Source organism: Hyla sarda, chromosome 4 (assembly GCF_029499605.1).
Source record: "Hyla sarda isolate aHylSar1 chromosome 4, aHylSar1.hap1, whole genome shotgun sequence".
Classification (NCBI taxonomy): Eukaryota; Metazoa; Chordata; class Amphibia; order Anura; family Hylidae; genus Hyla; species Hyla sarda.
In genome coordinates, this window is record NC_079192.1 from 109,804,939 (window position 1) to 109,826,846 (window position 21,908).

Here is a 21,908-nt window from a genome sequence, read left to right on the forward strand (position 1 = left end):
TGTTGCCCAAACCTTCCGACAGATTCAGAACATCATAGTAGCACATGGCCAAGGGATTTGATACTGTGGGGTGCTTAATCCCCACAGCCTCCAAATGTTAAACCCTAATAAATCATGTTTCATTATATGTGGTTTATACAGAATTACCAAGATTATGTATGGAAAAGCTTCCCACAATCCCTCCATACGATCGCCCAGCCGATGATTAATAAGAAGTCACAGATGTAAAGTCAGACTTCTTGTGAATCAGTCCTGGTAAAACTCACTGACATTATAGAACACATTTTTTATTTTACCTTTCTATTAATGACATTTCTTATATCCCTATGATCACAAGGTCTTGGAATGGCCTCAGAAGAGAGGGTCGTATATGATATTGCATTGCATTAGAGAAAGCAGTAACATAAACCACAGCAGTTCTATTTATTAGTGTGTGGGAGCTCTAATCTCCAGCGCTTAAGTCTTACAATTTGTAATTTGTAAATCGGGCAGCTAAATGGAGTCTTGTAAAACCAGGCATCAAAAGTCATTGGGAGCCGTTCTCCGCAGCTCCTGCCTTACTCTCCAGAAATCGAGATCATTTTTTTCCCCTCCTGCTAATGCACCTAGAATTCAATGCATTTTTACAAGCCTCATAAACCTCACCTACACTTTATGAGAAGATGGATCCTGTCAAACTTCCAGGTGGCTCATCTCACTTATTTTCCGCTTTATGTTTTTACAAGAGGTGGAGCGTAGGCACTAGAGGGGTATGTGCATACACACTAATTTGTCTTGTTGGAGATATGTTTAGTTTTATACAGAGCAGGACTTGCCTACACCTTCCTCTAACACATCGAGTTCTGTGGGGGAAGTGATGAAGAATAAGAGACGAGGAAAGACAGACAACTCGTGACATAGTCGACAGAACAGTTACCGTATATACTAGAGTATAAGCCGACCCGAATATAAGCCGAGGCCCCTAATTTTACCCCAAAAACCCAGGAAAAGTTATTGACTCGACTATAAGCCTAGGGTGGGAAGTACATTATCCCCCATTGTAATCATCCAGACCCCCATCATCATTCCCTCCCCCCTTCATCATCACCGCCTCTCAATCCCTTCATCAGTGGTCTTCAACCTGCGGACCTCCAGATGTTGCAAAACTACAACTCCCAGCATGCCCAGACAGCCACCGGCTGTTCGGGCATGCTGGGTGTTGTAGTTTTGAGACCTCTGGAGGTCCACAGGTTGAAGACCACTGCGGCTTTCATCATCATCCAGCCCCCCCCCCCCCCCTCGGCGGGAAGTTTTCTACTCACCTCCCCTCGGCGGGAAGTTAGGATGAGCTGGTCCGGGCCACCTATGCTGCAGGGTCCGTCCGGTGGGGAGGGATAGTCGTTGCGGGCTGTCCATTTTCACCGGGGGGGGGGGGCCTCTTCTCCGCGCTTCGGGCCTGGACTAGTGACGTTGCCTTGACGATGACACACAGGGACGTTGCGCTTGAACGTCCCTGTGTGTCGTCGTCAAGGCAACGTCACTACTCCAGGGCCGGGCCCGAAGCGCGGAGAAGAGGCCCCCCCCCCCGGTGAAAATGGACAGCCCGCAACGACTATCCCTCCCCACCGGACGGACCCTGCAGCATAGATGGCCCGGACCAGCTCACCCTAACTTCCCGCCTAGGGGAGGTGAGTACAAAACAAAAGGGGGGGGGGGGGGGCTGGATGATGACGAAAGCTGCAGTGGTCTTCAACCTGCGGACCTCCAGAGGTTTCAAAACTACAACACCCAGCATGAGGGGAGTTGTAGTTTTGCGGAGGTCCACAGGTTAAAGACCACTGATGAAGGGATTGACAGGCGGAGAGTTCACTTCAGTATAAGCCGAGGGGGGCGTTTTCACGAAAAATCATGCTGAAAAACTTGGCTTATACTCAAGTATATACGGTAAATGCTTCTGTTCATATGTGTGTGATTTCAGACATGTAAAAGCAATTCTGCACTATTCCTGCCCATGTGGATGATCATATCAATATCCTAGGAAAATACTTCATAGGATATCAGCAGCTTTCTCATTTCTCATTTAAGGTTCCTGGAGATTTTTTTAGATATAGTTGTGATCATAGGGGAAGACCATGGTCTATAATGGTGCTTAAAGGGCTTGTCTGGAGATAATTTTTGTATTAAATTTTTTAATAGATGGCTGGGGGTGGTGTAAAAGTAAAAAAAAAAAAAACTACTTATACTCACCCACCCTAATCCCTGCAGCTGCTGTTTCCTGGTTTCTGTGACACAACATCCCCACAGAAACTTGGCAGCCACTTAACACCATCTAATATATATGAGGGCCTTGTAACTCTCCCACAGGGGATGGTAGCAGGAGAGATAGCTATGTAGAAGTCGCTTTCTACCCTTTCCCTTTGGGGCCCTTCTAGCTTCAGAGCCATGGTGTGAACCCAACCCCTGCATTCTAAAAGAAAAAAAAAAAATAAAATAACAGTCCTCTGATAATTGTAAAGTCATGCTATCTGCTATCTAGATGGGCTCCTCACAAATATGCTTATACCCCCAACACAGCAACAGTCAAGTAATGACTTTGTTTGTCTGATGCCCACCATTACCCATAGTCCTCAGCCACCAGTCATGCCAAATATTGTTCTTGACTTTGGTCCTAAAATACATTCCGATAGCAGCAGAGTGAAAGCTCCTGTGTCTGATTAATCGCTGGTGTACTTGTTAATGGAAGAGGATGACATGGTGCTTATCTTTCCTCACCATGGACTTGCTTTTATCAGCTCTCTGTATAACATTTTTATAAATGTTTATACTAAAAGCCTGGTAAAAATTATTCATCTTACCTTGATTTGACACTTCTCCCTGTTAACCCTTACATTTCCAAGGGGCCATGTAAAAAATTACAGGAATTAGAAACCTTATGTTTATCATGGAATTTTAGAACGGAAGTTACTGGAATTGCTTTCCTCCTGAGGGTTCTCTTGTGGGAGCTTTGCCTTTACACCCATGTTAGGACAATCTTAAAGACACCTGCAAAATAGTAAAGCTGTTGTAAATAAGATAATCTAACCAATAAGCACTGACAATACTTAAAAATGGTTCAACATACAAGTGTAGGGCATATGCCCACCTGACCGACACAGATTTTACCTTCTCCGTTGACTCTCAGCGTACCTTCTTATATTTCCATAAGAAACATTCTTCCATTGGCTTGACCATATTTACATTCATGTAGATGCAGAAATAATGCACATGTAAGAGAATACTGAGCAAGGCTGGTTCTCTATCTTGAATTTCTCAAACAGTTGGATCATCTACATCAGTGATTCTCAAGCCCCCTGCAATTTTTTTAGGATTCCGTTAGTATTTTTAAGGTGATTTCATGATTGTTAGTGCAAGAACAAAAGAAATGGGCAGTTGAAACCCAACATGCCTGATCCTAGTGTATATGGGGGCCTTTGGTATTCCCCTTACCCGACAATCTGTCTGGACCAGATGCAAGATTGTTTCCAATGTTAATACTTAACCAAGTAATAGTCAGTTCCCAAAAATTGTTTCTGGACCAGATGGAAGAATTTTTACCTTATTGAGGTTTTCCATATGTGAAAGTGAACCTGTACTTGAATTAACAGAAGTTCTAGATGTCAATTTCAACACCTTCACACTGTAGATATAACCTCAGAATCTTTTTGAAGCCTCTATGTAAGCTTGTTATGTAGTTCCTGTGATGTGTTTCTGCACAGTATGGTGTGTAAAAGGGGTTGTTACCCCATCCATATGCCATTCATCGTCCCCCTCTATGAGCCATAGTGGACAGCTAAGTGTTTATCTGTTTGTGGACTGGGGACCCCCGCAATATAGCATGCGGCACCCACCTGTTTCTGCTCCAGAAGCGCAGGAGGGTCTGGGTCCCGACCACCGGAACGGAAGTCCGTGACGTCACGCCTCCGCCCCCGTGTGACGTCACGCCCCGTCCCCTCAATGCAAGTCTATGGGAGGGGGCGTGACGGCCGTCACGACCCTCCCATATACTTGCATTGAGGGGAAGCCGTTCTTCTTTTACATGGATGATCATGATCAATTTATTTTGTATTCCTCTTTGCTAGCTTACACTCTTTCTCTTAAGCCAATATCAACGATGAGGGGAGTGAGCCTGTGTAAAAACTTTTTTTTTTTTTTAAAGGCATAAATAAGAAATATCAAAGAAAAATGGGAAAAATAATTCCAGATATTCTGGGGCAGAGCAATTCGGAAGTGATGTAATGATGATAATGTTGCTTCACACCAACATATTAATTGATACATAATAAGCTTTATACATGACACGTTTCTGGGTATAAAACACCCCTTCCTCAGATGTGCAGTGGCATAAATAAGAACTATGTCTAAAAACCTTACTCCAGCTAAGCCATGCCTCCAACATCCGCCTGAAAGCAAAAATGGCAAACAAGATGCAGATGTGCCCATAAGTGGTGCCACTGTGTAATAAATATGCAAAAATTGCACAAATTGTGCCAATATATAGGTGCAATGCAATGATATATTCCCCATAATGCCTGCACCCCATTAAAGTTAGTGGCCCGTTGAGAACAAGCAGATACGTTTGCTTCCTTTTTGACAGGTTGTAATGTACATTTGGGTACCTGTGGCTGAAAACTTAAAGTAAATGGTGCTTAACAAACACCAAAAAGCTGAAAATGAGACTGGTACTAGTCTGGACATTTACGACACTGCTGTACGCCAAATATAATTATATTTATTATTTAGCTATAAACTTTGTTAATACTATAAAAAGTGATTACCATGTGGATGTAGTTGAAAGATGACAAATAATACGCCAGACAAATATTTGGCCGCTCCTGAAAATGATCTCACTTATTCCATATTCTGTTTCTGAGCAGAAATTGTTACAAGTGTTACATGGGCTGTCTTCCAGTATGCATGGAGTTAATAGGAAATCTACAACTTGAAGTCATTTTCTGTCCAGACCGCAAGCTGAAACATCTCACTTCGAAAACTTGCACGGCGTGTTATGTATGTTTGACAGATTCTAAAAGGCAAATACGGTATGTCTTTGTGTATGTGCAGGATATGGCGTGATGAGGATGGATCATTGTGCTGTTTGCCTCTCACATCGGATCACCAGGGTCTTGGAAAATATCTGTAGGAACCCAACGTTTGCTTTGTACAGATTTTGCGTTACTAGTAGTCCTGATTATCTATTTATCTATCTAATGTCTATTTCATATCTATCTATCTAACTCATATCTATCTATCTACTGTATCTCATATCTATTTCATATCTATCTCATATCTATTCCATATCTATCTATCTCCTATCTATCTATCTATCTATCTATCTCATATCTATTCCATATATATCTATGTATCTATCTATCTACCTATCTATCTATCTATCTATCTCATATCTATTCCATATCTATCTATCTCCTATCTATCTATCTATCTATCTATCTCATATCTATTCCATATATATCTATGTATCTATCTATCTACCTATCTATCTATCCCATATCTATTCCATATCTATCTATCTCCTATCTATCTATCTATCTATCTATCTCATATCTATTTCATATCTATCTATCTCATATCTATTCCATATCTATCTATCTCATATATATTCCATATCTATCTCCTATCTATCTATCTATCTATCTATCTATCTATCTAGCTATCTATCTATGTATCTATCTATCTCATATCTATTTCATATCTATCTATCATCTATCTATCTCCTATCTATTCCATATCTATCTCATATCTATTCCATATCTATCTATCTCCTATCTATCTATCTATCTCCTATCTATCTATCTCATATCTATTCCATATCTATCTATTATCTATCTATTATCTATCTCATATCTATTCCATATCTATCTATCTCATATCTATTTCATATCTATCTATCTCATATCTATTTCATATCTATCTATCTCCTATCTATCTATCTATCTCATATCTATTCCATATCTATCTGTCTATCTATCTCCTATCTATCTATCTATCTATCTATCTGTCTATCTCATATCTATTCCATATCTATCTATCTATCTATATTATATCTATTTCATATCTATCTATTATCTATCTCATATCTATCTATTATCTATCTCATATCTATCTATTATCTATCTCATATATCTATTCCATATCTATCTATCTCCTATCTATCTATCTATCTATCTATCTATCTCATATCTATTCCATATCTATCTATCTATATCTATCTTTCTATCTATCTTATATCTGTCTGTCTAACTATCTATCTCATATCTATCTATCTATCTATCATTTCTGTACGATAAAATGATCATTTAAAGTTACAGGCCCAAAGCCTGAGGCTGCACTACTGAAGTGGATAGTGGATCCATATCATCGGATACATCAATAGGTCCTTTCTCCCTGTCTGAATAGTGACCATTATTGTGTGCGTATGTGGAGACGTCAATGTATCTGGTGTTTGGAGTCCATACAAAGTCTCTCTAACAATACATCAGCTTATAGAAACCGGAATCAGTAGTTCAGCCTCACTCTCTGGGCCTACAGCTCACAACCAATTCATGTTTTAGCATTGAGGTACATACTGCAAATGGTCCATTCTGATCTAGTCGGTGAAGTCACGTGTACCAGATCATATCTGATAGGAGACCACCACAAACGCCTATTAATACTGTCCCTAAAGAATTCCACACGTTGACGGGATGCAAAAAAAGAAAAAAAGCGGACTGAATTTCACAGAAAAGTAAAGTGTTAGCCCCTTGCTGTGCATACAGCTGCTGTCTCGGGGGAGGTCTGTGAAATCCAGATGTCTTACTGATCCCAGTGGTTGTATAGATAGTTCTGTTGGAGGGGGTTAGATGAAGTGGGTACTGGGTGTACCCACCTAGTTGTAGTTTTGCAACAGCTGGAGGCAACCTGGTTGGGAAACACTGTCCTACCTAGAGTTCCCCTTTACATGGCATCTGTATTGTCTTCCCATCCAGATTTATATAGTAGTGCAGTATTTGCCTACCAGGGTGCCTCCAGCTATTGCAAAACTACAACTCCCAGCATGCCCGGACAGCCTTTGGCTGTCCGGGCCTGCTTGGAGTTGTAGTTTTGCAACAGCTGGAGGCACTCTGGATGGGAAACACTGTAGTAGTGTGTCACTGTACATCTTGAAGAGTAAAACAATGTTTAGTCTTAACCGTGTCTCCAGATAGAGGAGTGTGAGATCTCCAGGATAGTAATGGAGAAAGCAGACACATGACATCACTTGGCTGAGATCAGTAACATACTGCAAATGGAAAATTGGGGAATGATTATCTCACGACACAATGTGAGGAAGAACAAACACTTGGCATTCCGGATTAAAGGGGTACTCCAGTGAAAAACTTTTTTTTAAATCAACTGGTGCCAGAAAGTTAAACAGATTTGTAAATTACTACTATTAAAAAATCTTAATCCTTCCAGTACTTATTATCTGCTGAATACCACAGTGGAAATTCTTTTCAGTTTGAAACACAGAGCTGTCTGCTGACATCACGAGCACAGTGCTCTCTGCTGACATCTTTGTCCATTTTAGGAACTGTCCAGAATAGGAAAAAATCCCCATAGCAAACATATGCTGCTATTTGGACAGTTCCTAAAATGGACAGAGATGTCAGCAGAGAGAGAGCACTGTGCTGTTGATGTCAGCAGAGAGCACTGTGCTCCAAAAAGAAAATAATTTCCGCTGTAGTATTCAGCAGCTAATAAGTACTGGAAGGATTAAGATTTTTTTAATGGAAGTTATTTACAAATCTGTTTAACTTTCTGGCACCAGTTGATTTTTAAAAAAAAAAGTTTTCGACCGGAGTACCCCTTTAAGAAATCCAAATGTAGCAGAGCTGAGTTTGTCTACTAACATGTATTCCTCTTTCCTTTTAGAATTGTGGGAGTCATTTTGCTGAATAGCTCAACATAGTTGCTGCTGTACTAAACAGTTTAGGTAAATTCATGAATAAATGCCTCTCCTTCAGAACTGACTAGAGATGAGCGAACTTACAGTAAATTTGATTCGTCACGAACTTCTCGGCTCAGCAGTTGATGACTTATCTTGCATAAATTAGTTCAGCTTTCAGGTGCTCCCGTGGGCTGGAAAAGGTGGATACAGTCCTAGGAAAGAGTCTCCTAGGACTGTATCCACCTTTTCCAGCCCATCGGAGCACCGGAAAGCTGAACTAATTTATGCAGGATAAATCATCAACTGCCGAGCCGAGAAGTTCGTGACGAATCGAATTTACTGTAAGTTCGCTCGTCTCTAGAACTGACCTTTACCTGCATGCTCTAGGTGTGGCTTTTTTTCTGATTTACTTACCAAAAAGTCATACAAAGGGATAGTCTATGGAAGGAGAAAATGGTATATGTATATTTAAGTGCCACACTTTTTTTTAGACATTGGAAAAATGGATAACGCATTTCAGGGCTGGAACAGTCCCTTTATCAGGGTCCTGATGGGACCAATATGGCCCTGAAACGCATTGTCTATTTTCTGCAATAAATTCCGCAATATACAGTGATCTTTTCCAATTTTGGACTACAGGTTATATCCTTTTTTCCTGGATTAAGCTAGGTAACTGAGGGAACAGCAACCATTAAGCAATCAGAGCTCAGCTTTCATTTTACCAGAGCAATATAAGAAATGAAAGCTGAGCTGTGATCAACAAAGAGGCTCGTACTATAGGATAACTTGAATGTGACTATTCATTGATCTCCCCCCAATGTGTTTTAAGGCCGGGTTAGTTCCTACTTCAGGGATCTAATGAAATTAATGATCCGACCGATATTGTGCCTCCAGCTGTTGCCGAACCCACCTGCCGGCAGCAAAAGCTGGAGGCACAATATGGGTCAGGTCACCAGCGGATCCGCAGTGTAAAATATGCTGCACATCCGTTACGTGTAACCCTACCCTAAGGGTGTATTCACATGTTCAGTATCCTGCACATATTTGATGAACAGGATTTGAATGCTGCAGATTTTATGCTCCAGATTTCGATGTGAACAAAATGACTGAGCACAGCTTCAAATTCTGCGCATCAAATACGTGTGAATACACCTTGGGGGCAGGGGGGTTCGGCAATAGCTGGAGGCACAAGGGGTGGCGGTTGGTTATCGGCAACAGTTGGAGGTACAATATGGGTCAGGTCACCGGCGGATCCGCAGCATAAAATACACTGCTGATACGTTATGTGTGACCCTACACTAAAGGTTTATTCACATATACAGTATCCTGCGCAGATTTGATGCGCAGGATTTGAATGCTGCAGATTTTATGCTACAGATTGCGTTGTGAACTAAATGACTGAACAACAGCTTCAAATTCTGCGCATCAAATAAGTGTGAATACAGCGTTAAGTAACATCTGGCTACAAATTACAAAGTGCTATGTGTGAATGCTGCCTTACATGAATAAGTACACTGGGCAGCATTGTATTTATGTAGTGGTAACTCTTACATAGTCCAGTGCCCTGCAGTCCCATGTAAAACCACCCTAAGCTCTCTCTCTCTCCATGTCTTTGAGGAATGTGGGCCAAATGCAGCAAACCAATTTTGTGCTAATTGTTCCATCACTTTGTTCCACAAGTGTGACATGTGGTGACACTAGGCCGTCCATAGGTACAGCGAGTGTTTATTTTCCCTTCAGGGCTTTACTTATTATGCAGCTGAAGTGTTTTCTCAGTTGCTGGATGTGTGAGGAGGAATCTGTGGTGGGGACTCCTCCTGCTAGGCCTATGTAACTAGAGCTGGGGGTGGATCACTCCTGGGGGCTGGGAAGGAAGGGGGAGGCAATAGCTGTGATTGATGGCTCCAGTGTTGTGGAGAGGAGGGAGAGGGAGGGAAGTACAGGGGGAGAGGAGGGAAGTACAGGGGGAGTGAGTACTCCTTCATTGCAGTGCTGCTGGCTCAGGCTCTTTGCACAAGTTGATGTCTGCTGGAGTGTGATATATTCTCTGTCTTCTCTTTTTTTCACTGTTCATCCAGGGCGAGGGTGGTGGTTAAAGCCCAAGCTGGATGGATGGGTATGGGGAGAGGGGCAGGACCCAAAGCCCTGGGACTCTTCAAAATCCTCACCGTCTTCTTGTGCACATTCCACACAGGTAAGGAAATCCCTGTTTGTCTTATTATTCTAAAAAGTCTATTAGAAGGATCTCCTTTCCCTGAGAGGGGCCCCTGAATAGGAACCACATGTGTGTGCAAGACCCGCAATGTGCCCTCCTATTTATAGAGTTTTTAACAATCAATCGTATTAGAAGAGTTGATGGCTACATAGTATACATAGTTTTCTATTGTTTAGTTTTTATTATGAGCCGCCATTCGAATAATATTTACATAGTCTTCACCTATGACCACAAATGTTTTGTAGTTGCATTTACTTTGTATCACAATTCTTGGCCTTTTGCTTTTACCCCGGTGAGAGCCCTGCTGGGATCGGGAGAATGCTTGCCTATATTTGTGGTGTCTCCCTGTTTATTGCTTTACAAGGTAGGACCTATAGAATGAGACCCAGGATAGGCATCTGTTTCCAATGAATCTTAGTGTTTTGCTGGCTTGATCCTTGCCTGCAAATTCCTGCCAACCTTGTTTTTGTTGGGGGAGGAGGGCAGACTCCACACTGGGGGTTTTGTTCCTTGCAAAAGGCTCAAGTTTCTGCAGATTAAGGTTTTTATTCACCTGGAAATGTAGTACTGTTAAATCCTTAAATAATTGCATTATTTAGAATTTATCTGTGTATATCCATTGTATCCAGTAGGTGCGAGTGTTTCTGGTTACCTGTTCTGTATAGTGAACTTATAGACCTGGCCTCATTTACAAATGACTTCTATTGGTATGAGGAAATAGTTGTAAAGTTTATAGTACAATGATTGCCTATCATTAGCTGTAGTGTATTACTATTTTTTTATACAGTTTTCTACAGTATTTTGGTTTGAATGTAATCTAAATAGGAATTGTTCTATTTTGTTAAGTTGTTTACAATTCTATTTATCTGTTTCTGGGAAAGCTGAGTGACAACCAGTTCTAACTTTCAGTTTGTTCTAGCAGCTTTGCCTGGTTGTATTGCAGATTGGAAGCATAGGCAATGGTTTTTAATTCCGGACTCTAGGAAAGCTGAGTGGAACCATCATTGAAAGCAGTAATGATGGCAATATGGTCATCCAGTTATCCCAGAGAGGGATATAAATAATAGCCACTTATAAGTAGTGTTGATCACGAATATTCATAATGCAAATTTTTATTGTGAATATCTGCACTTCACCATTTCGTGAATATTTTGAATATAGTGCCATATATTCGAAATGATGAATACTCATTTTTTCACGTGAATTTTTCATGCAAATTTTCGCATGGGGAAAAAAAGTGAATGAACATAGCGAATATGTGAATTTTGCGAACATAGGACAAATAATCGTCAATGTATTCACAAAATATCGCAAATTCAAATATGGCCCCTGCTGCTCATCACTACTTATAAGAAGTAATCATATCGAGGAAGATGGATCTTCTCTAGTCCTTATCTTTGCTGCTTAAAAACCATCCCGCTTTGCAGTGTGTTTGACCCTGACAGACCAGTAGTTAAAGATGATACAGTAATTGATTGAAGTGCTTTGTAGAAGTAGGCGCTCGGCCCGGCCTGAGTCCTTAGCTCTAGGTGAAGATGTTGCCGCTATTCAGAAGAATCTTTTTAGATAGTTTAGATTAATCCCCTTTTGTCCTGCAGAGCGGTTCACGTGAACTATTTGGGGGTGGAGGGTGGGGGTAAGGGTTAACTACCCCCTCCTCCTGTAATAGCAGTGTCTCTTGTATCCACAGATGAAGGGCAGATGTGAAAATATTATCTTAGCAGGCCATGTGTCTCCAAGCTACTCCCATTCTGCTTATTGTATTTTTGTTACATATCTTATTGTTTTGTATATAGTTTGTTAAACACATTTGACTGTGATTCTTTCCAAACACGGCGCTATATAGGGACATTGGGGGAGATTTATCAAAACCTGTGGAGAGGAAAAGTTGCTGAGTTGCCCATAGCAACCAATCAGATCGCTTCTTTCATTTTTCAGAGGCCTTGTTAAAAATGAAAGAAGCGATCTGATTGGTTGCTATGGGCAACTCAGCATCTTTTCCTCTGCACAGGTTTTGATAAATCTCCCCCTTTGTACAGATTGCAAGCTCTTGGGAACAGATGGGGAACAGTTGCTATGGGCAAAGTTGCCCATAGCAACCAATCACCTCGCTTCTTTCATTTTTAACAAGGCCTCTGCAAAATGAAAGAAGTGATCTGATTGGTTGCTATGGGCAACTTTTCCTTTGCACAGGTTTTAATAAATACCCCCCTTAGTGTGAAAAGTGCTTTAAAATGCAGGTTGTGGGACATTACCCATAAATCCCACACTGTCCTATCCTTATCAGGTCCTTGTTCAATAAAGATAAAAAAAAAAAAAAAACTCCTGTTTTTTTTTTTTTTTTTTTTGTTTTGTTTTTTTTTGTATGGGGTTGTAGTTCGCCAATAAAATGTTAACACCTGAAGCTTTGTGGCCGGTGTTTACACATCTAAATTTCCATTATTGCTTGTATAGTCAGTGACTAGGTTAATCCTGCTATTGGGGGGGGGGGGGGGGGATGTTGTTCCTCTCCTGTAGGTGCAAATGAAAGGTATAAGTGACCTTCCAGCGGCCGGCAATCTGGTTTTCAATCACTGTTAGGCCAGGTTTCAGAATTGGAGATTAGGGCGTTAAGTAAATTTACATAGCAAGGACGGATCAATCAGGCCTGGGTTATCTGTCAGTATTACTTCTACAGGTATTGCTTTAGAGGTCACTCGCATTATATACAGCCCTGTGCAAGGATTAATTCCCACATTGAGGTCATGTCACCCTTTTCTGCCTGGATTTTGTAATCATTAGGGCAATGTTTCCCAACCAGGGTGCCTCCAGCTGTTGCAAAACTACGACTCCCAGCATGCCCGGACAGCCAACGGCTGTCCGGGCATGCTGGGAGTTGTAGTTTTGCAATAGCTGGAGGCACACTGGTTGAAAAACACTGCATTAGGGTACATTCACACACGCGGGTTTTCTGCTGCGTATTTGAAAGTGGGCGGGCTCTTCTCGGTTGTCCGCAGCAGATTTTCCGCGGCGGAATGTACACTGCGGAAAATCCGCCGCAAGCCCCATTGAAGTCAATAGGGACTGTGGCGTAAATTCCGCTGCGGACAGCCGAGAAGAGCCGGCACACTTTCAAATACGCAGTAGAAAACCCGCGCGTGTGAACGTACCCTTAGGATACGTTGACACAGGCAGAATACCTGCGTATTTGCTGTGGAAAATCAGCAGCAGACAATCTGCTACCATTGAATTCAATGGGTCCAAAGCAAAATCTGCAAAACTGCCTCTATTACAGATTTTCTGATGACCCGTTGAAGTCAATGGTAGCAAAATCCGCTGTGGATTTACCGCCCCAAATACAGTACGGAAATTCCGCAGGTAATCCGCCCGTGTGAACGTACCCTAAGGGTAAAAAGTTAGACATCATTGCAACTTTTTTTTCTTAGTTCTATCTATTCTTGGTAAAGCTGGGTGACCTCCCTCTCCCCCCCTTATAAATAAACCAATGTCCTGGAACCTGGCAGAGTCGGAAGACTATCCCTGCGGGAGCTTTACATTAGCTGTCCCCAGTAGTCTTCAACTTGTAACTCTCTCTGTTGCAGGACTACAACTCCCAGCATTTTTGATAGTAGATATAGTTTTCGTCACAGTTGCTGTGTAGAGATCAACTAAAAAAAAGAATAAGTTTTTGCAAGAGGACACCTTTTGTGGCTTTTTGAATCCTTTGTCCTGGAAGCAATAGACCCACATGGTGCCCATTCCAGGCTGAATATAGTTGCCAAGAGTTTGGTTAAGGGGGGGAAATGGGGAATTTATTGTGGTCAGCGTGCTACAGACCCTTCTTTCAACAAATGGCTGCATTTAGCGAGATGGATAATTGGTGGCGGCTTCATGAGCTTCAGCACCTGTGTACACGGCATACCAAGCGCACACTACATTGGCTTCCTGTGTTAACACACGGGGCGATGTATACACCTGGTCAAATAATTGGGCCTATTAACAGGCAATTATTTCGGTGAATTGTAACTGCTCTGTTGCCCTCAGCCGTACAGATGGTGTGCTTCATTACACCCTCGCAGTTGCTGGAGGTAAGGGAGGGTGACATCATACAGTGTGTGTATATATGTAAAAGATTATATTTAATTTATAAGCTGCAGAGATCCGGCTATACATGGCTGGCGGTATAGTGTGCAATAGAGAAACTCTAGTGGTGGCAGTGGTCTCCAACCTGCGGACCTCCAGATGTTGCAAAACTACAACTCCCAGCATGCCCGGACAGCCAACCTGTGGACCTCCAGATGTTGCAAAACTACAACTCCCAGCATGCCCGGACAGCTGTTGGCTGTCCGGGAATGCTGGGAATTGTAGTTTTGCAACATCTGGAGGTCTGCAGGTTGGAGACCACTGATCTAGAGACTATCTGTAGCCAAGTTCTGTTCTAAGTTATTCTATTTAAAGGGGTACTCCGGTGAGAACCTTTTTTTTTTTTTTTTTTTTTTTCTTTTAAATCAACTGGTGGCAGAAAGTTAAACATATTTGTAAATTACTTCTATTAAAAAATCTTAATCCTTCCTGTACTTATTAGCTGCTGAATACTACAGAGGAAATTCTTTTCTTTTTGGAATGCTCTCTGATGACATCACGAGCACAGTTCTCTCTGCTGACATTATTATAATAATAACTATAGCTTTATTTATTGTTGTCCTTAGTGGGATTTGAACCCAAATATGTTTAACTTTCTGCCACCAGTTGATTTAAAAGAAAAAAGGTTTTCACCAGAGTACCCCTTTAAGATAAACCTTATCTTTTTAGGTTTATATTATTACAGGAGAATTGGCTACTTGCATACTATTACTTCTAATTGTCAGAGCATAATGAAGTCACTTCACAGCAGCACCCCAAACACCCCCCCCCTGGCCTACAAGGCTATTATCCCTCCTGATCTGAAGCTCTTTGTCCCACCTTATCCAGTAGGATGTCATAGTACAGAGATAAAGTACATTTCTACCGAAATTGTAACTGCATATATTAAGCTATGTTCACACACAGTTTTTTTGAGGCTCATAAAATTAGACTACGTTTGAACAAAGTCCCTTTTCCCTATTTTATTCAGCAGAATCCAATGGGAATTTTTTTTTTCCTGGATAACCCCCTTTAACTCTGCACAAGTTTTGATACATTTCCCCTACTCTGTGAATATAGTATTTATGTAGGCTGGAAGGGCGCACATGGTATAGGCATCACAATTTTGCCATTTGCCATTTTTAGCCCAGTCTGGACATTTAAAAGGTACTCTGGTGGAACACAATTTTCAACTGGTGCCAGAAAGTTGAACAGATTTCTAAATTACTTCTGTATAAAAATCTTAATCCTTCCAGTACTTATCAGCTGCTGTATGCTGCACAGGAAGTTCTTTTTTTAATGTTTCTGAACACAGTGCTTTCTGCTGACACCTCTGTCCATGCCAGGAACTGTACAGAGCAGGAGAGGTTTTGATATGGGGATTTGCTTCTACTCTGGACAGTTCCTAAAATGGACAGAGGTGTCAGCAGAGAGCACTGTGGTCAGACAGAAAAGAAATCCAAAAATGAAAGAACTTCCTGTGGAGCATACAGCAGCTAAGTACTGGAAGGATTAAGATTTTTTTAATAGAAGTAATTTACAAATCTGTTTAACTTTCTGGCACCAGTTGAAAATGGTCTTCCACCGGAGTACTCCTTTTTAAGAATTGTAAAAAAAAAAAAAAAAAAAAAAATCCTTATTACGCAGCTTCTCGGTACTGTCCTAGTGGCCAGATGTCATTTTTGATCATTAGGTTCATTCATTGTAAGCACCATAATGGAATACTAGTTGCATTAGGTTTACCAGTATTGGTGTTTGGGCCTTCAAGATCTAGCATAGTGTTTCCCAACCAGTGTGCCTCCAGCTGTTGCAAAACTACAACTCCCAGCATTATCCCAGATTATCTGCTGCTGATTTTCCGCAGCAAATACGCAGGTATTCTGCCTGTGTGAACGTATCCTAAGGGTACGTTCACACGCGCGGGTTTTCCCGCTGTGTATTTGAAAGTGGGCCGGCTCTTCTCGGCTGTCCGCAGCAGATTTTCCGCAGCGGAATTTACGCCACAGTCCCTATTGACTTCAATGGGGCTTGCGGCGGATTTTCCGCAGTGTACATTCCGCCGCGGAAAATCTGCTGCGGACAGCCGAGAAGAGCCCGCCCACTTTCAAATGCGTAGCAGAAAACCCGCGTGTGTGAATGTACCCTAATGCAGTGTTTTTCAACCAGTGTGCCTCCAGCTATTGCAAAACTACAACTCCCAGCATGCCCGGACAGCCGTTGGCTGTCCGGGCATGCTGGGAGTTGTAGTTTTGCAACAGCTGGAGGCACCCCGGTTGGGAAACGGTGATCTAGAAAATGAACCCACCTAAAGACCTAGCTGAGTGTGAAGTCCAGTTATCTGGGCATTGAGAGTATGGTGACAGCTTTGGGAAGCATGTTTCTTATCTCTAGATAAGTGTGTCATGCAGGATTTGTACAAGCATTATTCAAGGCCTGCACCATGATTTACAAGGTGAGAAGAACAAGCTGTTAAAATACTGCATTCTCTCTTGTAACTCTTCAGATTCCACTTCTGCGCTGGTATTAAGCTGGCCATACACCTAAGACAAAAGTCAACAGAAAAGGACGACTTTAAAGGAGTAGGGCAACAAAACCTTTCTTTACCGCATTGAGCTTGGTTTGAAAAGTTTTATACAGAAAACCCAATTAGCACCATGCCCCCAATCCACAGCGGTACCTTAGATCTGAGCAGTCCAGAAGCTGAGCTGTTCCTCAGTAGCTGTGACTAGAGATGAGCGAACTTGCAGTAAATTCGATTTGTCACGTACTTCTCGGCTCGGCAGTTGATGACTTATCCTGCATAAATTAGTTTAGCTTTCAGGTGCCCCGGTGGGCTGGAAAAGGTGGATACAGTCCTAGTAAAGAGTCTCCAGCCCACCGGAGCACCTGAAAGCTGAACTAATTTATGCAGGATAAGTTATCAACTGCCGAGCCGAGAAGTTCGTGACGAATCAAATTTACTGTAAGTTCGCTCATCTCTATCTGACGTGCGACCCTCTGTATGCCGCCTCTCGTCGCCATTTTGTGCACGGACCCAGTATCCATAGCGTTCTGTGCCGGCCCTACCTGCAGAAAGTCGTGTCCTCCCCATCTCTCAATATTCATATATTCAGGGGGAGCTCAGCCTGCATGGGCTTAGGGGGGGGGGGTGTACTACATTATTAGGTACGGGGTGGGGAGTGAGAATGAGCCATTGGACTGCAGCAAGGCCTGATGGGTAACGTCATTCCTGACGTCATAGGCACACGTACAGGACCCGGAAGTACCGGGATGGACGGTGGGCTGCAGCGGGAGAATGGCCGGACCAAATTGAACAAGAAGCACCTCAATTGACTGGTAGGAACACAACCTGTCTCATGGTGATATATATATATTATGCCTACAATACTAAAGTCGTAAGATGAAATCACTATATTACAAGTCCAAAGCTGGCCACACACACTGGATTATACTGGATCACTGATTCCATAAGCAACCTTACAGACCAAGCCCACATGGTTAAAAGGAGTATTGTAATGCCAAAAAAAAAAAAATTTATATATATATATATATAATTTTTTTTTTTTTTTGGCATTACAATACTCCTTTTAACCATGTGGGCTTGGTCTGTAAGGTTGCTTATGGAATCAGTGATCCAGTATAATCCAGTGTGTGTGGCCAGCTTTGGACTTGTAATATAGTGATTTCATCTTACGACTTTAGTATTGTAGGCATAAAGTCGCCTGAGGGTTGACAATGGATTGTTTGATATTCCCCATTTATTTGCAGGCCAGCAGTCGGTGATGATGACCCCTCTTACATGATAATAAAGCTTAGTTGGTGTTTTGATTTGATTCTTTTTTCCCTTGCAAGAGATTCTGGGACAGGATATGGGTAAGATGATATGGCTCACAATAGAGCTGTTAGGCTTGCAGAAGCTCGGGTTCCGGTTACTTGGATGGAGCGCTGTTTTACGAGAGAGATATTTTTCAACTACAGTCACACGAAACCTGTTTACATCAGTGTCAACCCGATCCATTCCATGTGGATACCTCTCATCTTTTTTTCTTGTCTTTTTTCGGCAGGCCTGAAATAACTCCTCTTCTTATATCCAGTAGTGTCTAGAGTTGTCTTCCGGTTACCAGTTTTGATACACCCTCTAGCCTTTTCTCAGCCTCATAAAAATATGGACCAAGTGGGAACAGTCCATGTTCCCACAGTTTCTTTAAGGGGTACTCCTCTGCTAGACCTCTTATCCCCTATACAAAGGATAGGGGATAAGATGTCTGATCGCGGGAGTCCTCTGCTGGGGCCCCTCACGATCTCTCGCACCACCCAGTCTTCTAAACAAACACAGAGTCCTTGCGGCAGTGGTCGTGATGTCATGGTCATGGCTCCTCCATTCATGTCTATGGTAGGGGGCGTGTCGTCCGACACGCCCCCTACCATAGACGTGAATGGAGGGGGTGTGGCATGACGTCACGATCATGGACTCCGGCTCTGAGTAGAACGCTGGAGCATCGGAGTACCCTTTAAGCCATTTTTTTTTTTTTTGGTCTTTTTTTTTTTTTTTTTCAGCTGTTACGGCTTGAATAGCCAACATACTTTTGTATCCACTAAAATAACAAACTTTTTACAGATCCTGAAAGACTCTCCATCTGTATTATTATGTAAACATGGCTTGATATAACCTAAAGACCTATATTTGTTTTTTGCTGCCATGTTGGCTCATAACCCCTTATGGGCACTGTTCTAGTCATTACCTAGTAATAAGTCAATGTAAGAAGACTACTCAGTAGGGGCAGATCAGGGCCGTGTGTGTGTGTGTGTGTATATATATATATATATATATATATATATATATATATATATTAATATAATATAATATAATATAATATAATATAATATAATATAATATAATATAATATAATATAATATAATATAATATAATATAATATAATATAATATAATATAATATAATATAATATAATATAATATAATATAATATAATATAATATAATATATCTCTATCATTTTATATTTTTATTTATTTTTTTATATATATTTATTTTTTTTTTTTTTTTTGGGGGGGAGGTATTTTTTTTGCAGATTAACTACTACATGTAAATTCTGTAGCCGATATAAACCAGAGGAATGTGGCTCTCCACTCCGCTGCTAATATTTACGAGAAGAACTGTTTTCCTTGGCAGTTTTATTATTGGTGAACTGTTTTGGAACATAGATGTGATCATCCCAGATACTTAATGCCCAAATACATGAATAGAGGCATAGAAAACAAATCCTATTTACCATATGTAATAATTGAGCTTCAACCTACAGGTCTCCAAAGATTTCCTGTCGTGACGGCTTTGCATAAAAGAGGCTCTGTGTCTTTAAGAGTGCACAGCTTTTCTCCCTTCTCCACCCATCCCCCTTCTGTGTAACTGAAACCTGATCTAATCCCTTTGCACATGGGGTAATTTATTGGCCTGTTGGGCTTTTCATGATGGCAAATTGCATTGTCTTTATTCTTGAGTTGAAGCTTTAGTGAAGCTGCCACATTCCACCGGCTCTATTCTCAGCTGATCTTTCACACCCCTCTGAGTACAGTCAAATACGTTTTATTGGGCTTCTTTGTTATGCAAACAAGACAATAATAATCAGGCCATTATTCCGCAAGATTGCTTGATTAGCAGTTCGGAGGAGGTCACTGGAAGGACCCCGGGGCGCACAAACAAGTTCTCCCAACTCCTGCCTGCCTAGGAGTCTTCACTGTATTATACTTGGAGTAATGTAGTCCTTCCTACCATATAGAACCATAATATAATACAGTGGTCCCTCAAGTTACAATATTAATTGGTTCCGGGACGACCATTGTATGTTGAAACCATTGTATGTTGAGGCCATAACTCTATGGGAACCTGGTAATTGGTTCTGAAGCCACCAAAAATGTCATCCAAAAATAGGAAAAAGTGAGGATTAAAGAAAAATAAGTAGAAAACTAATATAGATAAAGCAAATCCTTACATATAAAAGTAAGAAAAATCTGCTGGGAGCTGTAATCACTGTCTATATCAGTGTTTCCCAACCAGGGTGGCTCCAGCTTTTGCAAAACGACAACTCCCAGCATGCCCGGACAGCCGAAGGCTGTCCGGGCATGCTGGGAGTTGTCTTTTTGCAACAGTTGGAGGCACCCTCGTTGGGAAACACTGGTCTATGTAGAGAACAGGAATCTCTTTAGGGTCCTGTACAGTACACGCAATGTCCTTTAAAAAAAAAAAAATAATAATAATAATTCAATTAAATAAAAAATTAAATAAAAATAAATAAATAAATAAAATGGAGCCGCCCTTACTTGGTTAAAAAGGAGCAGCTACCCTGGCATAGGTTAAAAGTAGTACAGAACACGTAGTACCTCCCTGTACTGTACCAGTCAGTGCATGCACTTCAGTGCATGCACTTCAGTAATACAGGGGTTTCACCAGTGAATGCCCATTCTGATTGGTCGGTTCTTCCAGCCATTTACATTTGGCAGATTCCATAGCATTGTATGTTGAGTCTGGTTTCAAGTTCCAATGGTCCAGAAAAGACCATTGTATGTTGAGGCCATTGTAAGTTGAGGGATCACTGTAATCTGTACACAACACCAACATATTCCGCTGCACTTTACAATACAGAGGATACATATATAGAAAACAGATGTTACATAGTAAAAAAAAAAAAAAAAAACATTTAAACAAGAGTTTACAATCTGAGGATATTGACTTGAAACAAGATGCAAACGTGAATGTATGTAATACTTTAGCATGGAAGTAGAAGATAGTACGATGTCCATGGCATTGCTTGTAGTCGCAGCCTTTCTGGGTAAACAATTGTGTGAAAAAGTCATTGTAGGGGCATTGAAATGCAAATCCTTTCATTAAGATGGTGATCATTGAGGCTTCAGGACAACTAAGTAGTTTTGGGTGGGGGAGGTGAAGCTTTAATGGAATTTTAGCTAGCTGTGAGTTCAGCCTTCATTTAGGGTGATGTTCACACAATAGTACTGAAAAAATTGTGCAAATTGCATTTTTTTTTAAGGTAGAGCTGCTAAAAACATATTGAAACATAACCTACCGTATTTTTCGCCATATAAGACGCTCCGGCATATATGACGCACCTAATTTTAAAGGATAAAAATGTAGGAAAAAAAAAAAATTCTGAACCAAATACAATATAAAGTATAGGACAGTGATATTCAACCTGCGGACCGCCAAATGTTGCAAAACTACAACTCCCAGCATGCCCGGACAGCCGTTGGCTGTCCGGGCATGCCGGGAGTTTTAGTTTTGCAATATCTGGTTGAAGACCACTGGTATTGGAGGCAATACTCACGTGTCCCCGCCGCTCCAGACCCGTTACCACTGCCCTGGATGTTGCCTCCATCGCTGTCGCCACTTCCCTGGGGTGTCCCCGTCTCTCCTGAATGTCTCTGCTGCCCGGCATCCTCGCTCTCCGTCGCCGCCATGACGTCGCTACGCACGCCGCTCCTATTGGATGACGGGACGCCGTGCGCGATAATGTGATGACGACGAAGTAGAGCGCCCACCATGTAGGGGATCCTGGCATGGAGCAGACACCGAGGAGGCAGGTAAGGTCCCTCCCGGTGTCCTGTAAGCTGTTCGGGACGCC

The 21,908-nt window shown here is 41.6% G+C and overlaps 1 protein-coding gene across 1 annotated transcript in view; it reads left to right on the forward strand.

The window, feature by feature from the left end:
- The window catches only part of RGMA (repulsive guidance molecule BMP co-receptor a), a 46,423-nt gene that overhangs the window by 13,150 nt on the left and 11,365 nt on the right, over positions 1 to 21,908 (forward strand). The window contains exon 2 of the mRNA XM_056571864.1: positions 10,021 to 10,136. Within this exon, the coding sequence (XP_056427839.1) occupies positions 10,021 to 10,136 (116 nt within the window). The remainder of the gene's footprint in view (positions 1 to 10,020; positions 10,137 to 21,908) is intronic.